Here is a 5,329-nt window from a genome sequence, read left to right as displayed (position 1 = left end):
TGGTGTACGTGCTGACCAGTCCCCTCTGATTTTTCCTCCTTTTATCTGTTCCGGAGAACTACTCTTCGCAGGCAGTTCGGAAGACGACAGATTCTACAGGATGAACTCCCCTGTTCACACACAGACGTCCGGAGGAGGGGTGTGCCCCACCATGGCCCTCTCCTGTCTCCCAGGCTCTGCCACTTTTCCCGGAGATCAGAGGCTGCCTCTCCCTTTCCTTTAGGTTTCAAACTGGGTGAGTCCTCTGACCCAATGGAAAAAGTGAAGGGAGGGAGGTCGTGCAGCGCTGCCCCTCCCCACCCCCGCACCCCAGTCGCGGCCGCTTTAAGCCGGCGGGCCGGCGCCCCGCCCGCCGGCGGCTCAGCTTTCGGGTTACTGCAGTTCAAACAGCACGTGCCGCCCGCGCTCTGAGCCGCAGCGGCGGCGCTGCCCTGGGAGGGGGCGGGGAGGCTTGCCCCTTGCGCGCTGGCTCGCCTCCTCCGCGCCTCTTCCAGGCGCTCGGGAAATCCACAGGATAAAGACCCACTTTCTCTTCCTCTTTATGGGAGGGGGTAGGTGCGCTTTGATCCCCCGCCGCGCCTCGGCTCGCCGAAGTTCTCCCACCCCTCGCCCTTCCCCCTCTGTCCAGACCGGTGCGCGCAGTGGCCCAAATTTCACCTCACCCCTCCCAAGCAAGGCCCAGCAACCTCTGCCCACAAGGTGCCCCCAGTCCCCGCGCCTGCCCGCGTCGCCCTTAAGCAACCTGTGGCCGGGAAGCTAGGTGTGATTTTAGAACGATCCGTCAACAGTCCTCGGAATTCCAGGGGACGAAAAGGAGGAGCGCTGGCCACCGTCCGCCCTCTCTTTTTTCCAGGTTTGTGGAACACGACGTTGACAGGCGTTGGACGCCCCTGTCGCCGCATGTTCAAGTTGTCCAAACCAACCCCCAATTAGCCACCCGTTGGGCCTGGCAGTGCGCACGGCTTGGTGGCTTACCAAGAGGGCAGACCCGGAAGAGGCCTGTACAGGCCCTGGATCTGGGATCGCAGCCGTCTAGGCAGGGAGCTTCGGGATCCTCCCACATGGTGTGCAAATGGGGGCGCGGATTCTGGTAGGAACGTCCCCGAGTCTCCAAGAACTCCTTACCCCGAGGGAGGTGCACGAGAGAAGAAGATCAGAGCACGGTTGCGGGGCTCTTGGCCTAGAGTTCTTACCTTGCGCTTGTTGCGGTGGATATCGCCGATGGAGTTGGCCACCGTGTTCGGGCCCAGCAGCATGCGTGTGCTACGTGGCCACTCGGTGCTCACGAGGTGGTGCTCGCCCATGAGGATCTTGCGTACATTCTCCGCGCCCGTCACGCGGATCAGCGGCCGCCCGAGCAAGTGCGTCTTGAACACGTTGCCATACTTCTCCCTCCGCGACGACTGGAAGCCAGAACCCTGCGGGTGCCACGCAAAAACTTTCTCAGGGCCCACATCTCCAGATGGGACACCAGGGAGGCCCAGCCTCGAGGGCCCGCGGGGGAGGGGCGGAGGATCCCACCCGGGGCACCAGTCCCCTACCCCCCCCACACACACGCATGCACGCACGTAGGTTTTATTTTTCGCAGCATGCATAGGAACTGGGGCCTAGAGGATAATCAATAAAGCAAGGGGGCGAGAGGCCCAGGGCAACCCCCCGGGGGGTTGTTTTTTAGTAATGACTTGCGGGAGGGAAAAGATATCCTGGACTGCAGGACCAGAAGCTAGAACCTCCGCCTCCCACTTCCCCCGCCTCGCGCTCGGGAGACTCTCGGAATAAATATTTCCAGGCTCCCGGCCACGGGCTGGCGAGACCCTGCGGGGTGGCCGCAGGCCAAAGATTATTTATAGCGGCGAGCGGTCGGTGCCCGGAGGCAATCACTACAGATGGGGGTTGGGGTTTCCTTCGTTCGCTGGTGTGGGCCACGAAGGGACACGGCGGCCCTCTGAGGGCTCCGCAGGGTCGAGTCATGGGCCGGCAGCCGCGATTTTCCTAATGCAATACGCCCTGGAAATAACTGAGGAGGACTTTCGTCGTCGCCCTGGAGTTTGGGACGCGAGAGCAGAGGAAGGCGCTTCCCGATGGGCGGGGTAGGGCTGGGCGGGGCCGCCGTCTCAGGTAACCGGATCCCCGGTGGCGGCAGCGCGAGCAGAGTGGAGCCAGGCCCCGGCCCGGGCCCGGCGCTCGGAGGAGCTGGCTGTGTCGGCCCCACGCGGGTACCGGAAACAGAGGGGACCTCCGAAGGGCGGGAGCAGGGGCGTCCCGCTCACCTTTGACGAAGTAGCTCGCCACCCCACCCTGCATTAACCCTTCTCCGGCCAGGGCAACAGCCGGTGAGAAGGGGAGGGGCGCCACCTGTCAGGCCGTCCCGCCTGCCCGCCTGCCCGCCTGCAGACGTGCGGATGCCGGCTCCAGACCTGTGGGGTCATGCACTCCCCGAAGGGACACTCCGCTTCCTCTTTTCCCGGGTTGGTCCCCCTCCTCACTTTCCCTTCTTCCACGGAAAAGCATTCGCCAGTTAGATGTGTACACACCCCAGCCCTGCCGAAAAGTGACTCTGCAGAACCCGGAGCCCTAATCACTTTTCCACGTGTGCCTCCGGCCCGGGCGCGCGACAGGGAGCGAGCTCGGAGCGCCCGCGCCTCCAGGAGGGGGACTGGGCCGCGGGGGACACCGCCCCACTCCCAGGTTGGCGGGTTGGGGAGAACTCCCGCCACCCTGCCGCGGTTCTAGACGGCGTCTACCCCTTTAAGAGAAATCAAGGCGAGGGTGGAGGTGCGACAAAAGGGGGCAGAGAGCGGGGTTCCCTCCCTCGGTCTGCTGTACCGGTCTCTCTCACTACGTCTGACTCTCCTCTCCTGCGTTTCCTCTGTTTTTCTTTTCTTTCGACACAAAAGTTGGGTTGTGAATTTTCCGAGGTCGCCGCCGCCTTTCTCCCGCGGCACCCCCTCCCCCGCCTCTGATCTGCCTAACTATAATTAAAGTGCGTTTTTTGTGGCATTAATAAAGAGTTATTTGTCCGCCGTTTCCACGGTCTTCACAAAGAGGACTTTCATAGGGGCGGCCGCTCGAGCCGCGAGTCCAATTTATACAAAAATGTTGTATTTTTAGCCCTGGGCTCTGTTTAGATGGCGCACGGTGGAAACGGAGAGCCCTTGGAGGTCCCCCCGTAAAATCTGATAAATGACTCCGAAAAAATAAAGCTGGGATTCAGAGGGCTCCCATTAACCCCTTCAGTGCTTCTCTACACTCATCTCCCATTTCCTTCTCACCTCAGAGTCAAGGGCCCCGGGGGCGAACAGATTGGGTGGCGTAGGCCTGCTTCCCCCTCCCCATCTTACGTGCGGTGTGACAGACCGCGAATTCTGCAAATTGGCTCTAATACGGCAGGGGCCGACGCCCCTGTGAATATATTTTATTTCCTAAATTCTCGGCCAAAAGCCTAGACCACCGCCGCAGTTAACCCTTTAAGTGTGTTGGCACGGGAGAGGCTCTGGGGATTTCTTTACGGCAGCGGGGCGGGGGGAGGTCCCATTGGTTGAAGTGAACCCCACCTTGTTGCACGAATAGGCCCCCAAAGAGATGGGCTGATACCGGGACTTGGGAAAACCGCAGGGCAGAGGAACCTCGCGTGCCCCTCCCGCCCCAGCTCTGCTGTCAATTGGCGCGGGGCGGGGCTGCGCAGGGTGTATGTGTGTGTGCACGCGGATTACACGCGTCTGTTAATTTCAAGCCAAGCTTTCGCACTTCTAAACTCACAGGTCTCTGCGTTCACCTCCCGCCTCCGCTTTCCCGGGCCGAGACTGTTTCAGTACAGCCTACCTTCTGCTAACTCCTAACAGCATCTGCCGGACAAACACGCGTGCACACGCCCACACAACACACCTTCCGCGGTTAACCCAGAGGACTCCCCCCCAAAGAAAAACCTGCTGTGTATCGAATTGCAAAAGCGATTATCTAGCACTTGAGGATGTTAATTCCAGGTTAACCTCCCCATTACCTACCTGGGTCTGGTCCCCGACGCGCCCACCCCCGTTATCACCAGCAGTGCGGGTTGTGTGGCGTCTCACACACGCCTCTCCCAAGTCACTCTCCCCTGCTCAACTGTCCCCACCCCGTAAGTAAATAGACCCTTCTCTCCGAAAGCCGAGAAACCTCGGGTCTCAGGCTTCTCATTTTCCTTGGGTTACCTCCTTCCTCCCCCACCACAAAACACACACACTTTCTCAGACCGTAGAACGGGGCTGTAGTACCTGGCGTGGCCGGTGACGCGGCGGGAACACAGCCCGGGTCTTAAAGGGGCAATCCTGGCTGCCACTGGCCCACTCTTTCTTTCCCTGACTCAGTTTTCGGGTCCCAGTGACACCGCCAAAGCCCGGGAAGTCGACGGTGACTGGGGCCTGGAGCGCGAAGGGGAGGCGAAAGCGGCTCACGACTGGATGCCCCCTCCGGCTCGCGCTGCGCGGGGAGCCCCCATGACGCTCGACGCACCCCTGTTGAGTCGCTCGCGACTGGAAAAAGTCGGTCTTGGGAGCCCTCTCGGATTCGGGAACCTCTCTTACCAGCCCCTTGAACCTGCGCACCCGGCGCCAGCGGGCTCGGAACCACTCCGCAGGCGGGCAGGGGAAGCCCGGGCGGCTCAGGCAGAGAGGAGGGAAGGGGCGGGGCGGGGACCCGTGCCTTCAGGCTCCCGGCGCCCCCTGGCCGGCCCGCGGCTCCATCCGCCTGGTGCTCGCCGCTAGCGGACCCTGGAGAGCAACGGAGCTAGAGCGCCCTTACCTGTAGCAGCCAGTGGCCGGTCTCTCCGATGAGCGGGAAGCCCATGGAGCCCTTAGGGATGGGCAGCTTGCAGCTTTTGTCGCGGGTGGCAGCCCAGCGCAGCTGCCACAGCTGCTGCGACACGGCCAGCAGCAGCGTCACCGACACCAGGCACGCGGCGAGGGTGGCCAGCGCCGACACCAGCTCCAAGCCTTCAAAGAGCATGTTGGCGGCCGCTCGGGGGATTGGCTGTGCTGGCCGCGGCGGGGGAGGGGAGGGCCAGACGAGAAGGGACGGGAGCGGCGGGGGAGGGGAGGCTGCCGCCGGGGGTCCTGGCACCTCCGGCCGAAACAGAAAAGGAGCAAGGAGCCAAGGGAAGGGAAGTGGAGGCTGCGAAGGGAGCGGAGACAGTGGGGGGAAATCGCCTAAAAGAAGAGAGAGAGGAGACACGAGGCGACTCGGAGTGTAACTTTGTTTGTTTGTTTGTTTGTTTGTTCCCTTATAGCGGACTTAGGGGCTGCTGGAGGGGTGATGAGACGAAGCCGTGAATCAAGCTGGTGGATTAGCTCTC

The 5,329-nt window shown here is 62.0% G+C and overlaps 1 protein-coding gene and 1 long non-coding RNA gene across 2 annotated transcripts in view; one reads left to right on the top strand and one right to left on the bottom strand.

The window, feature by feature from the left end:
* The window catches only part of CYP26B1 (cytochrome P450 family 26 subfamily B member 1), a 16,749-nt gene extending 11,683 nt beyond the window's left edge, over window positions 1–5,066 (bottom strand). Inside the window, exons 1-2 of the mRNA XM_024756361.1 lie at window positions 4,780–5,066; window positions 1,194–1,418 (exon numbers count right to left, since the gene is read on the bottom strand). Of these exons, the coding sequence (XP_024612129.1) occupies window positions 1,194–1,418; window positions 4,780–4,983 (429 nt within the window). The 5' untranslated portion in view covers window positions 4,984–5,066. The remainder of the gene's footprint in view (window positions 1–1,193; window positions 1,419–4,779) is intronic.
* On the top strand, window positions 457–3,000 carry LOC112407190 (uncharacterized). The gene is made up of 3 exons (XR_003004697.1): window positions 457–551; window positions 854–1,361; window positions 2,323–3,000. It is a non-coding gene; the product is annotated as an uncharacterized LOC112407190 (long non-coding RNA).
* Window positions 5,067–5,329: the final 263 nt, after the last annotated feature.

This window comes from Neophocaena asiaeorientalis, unplaced genomic scaffold (genome assembly GCF_003031525.2).
Source record: "Neophocaena asiaeorientalis asiaeorientalis breed wild unplaced genomic scaffold, Neophocaena_asiaeorientalis_V1.1 scaffold303, whole genome shotgun sequence".
NCBI classification, from domain to species: Eukaryota; Metazoa; Chordata; class Mammalia; order Artiodactyla; family Phocoenidae; genus Neophocaena; species Neophocaena asiaeorientalis.
The sequence above is the reverse complement of the archived record's forward strand: the minus strand, read 5'-3'. Positions and strand labels throughout refer to the sequence as shown.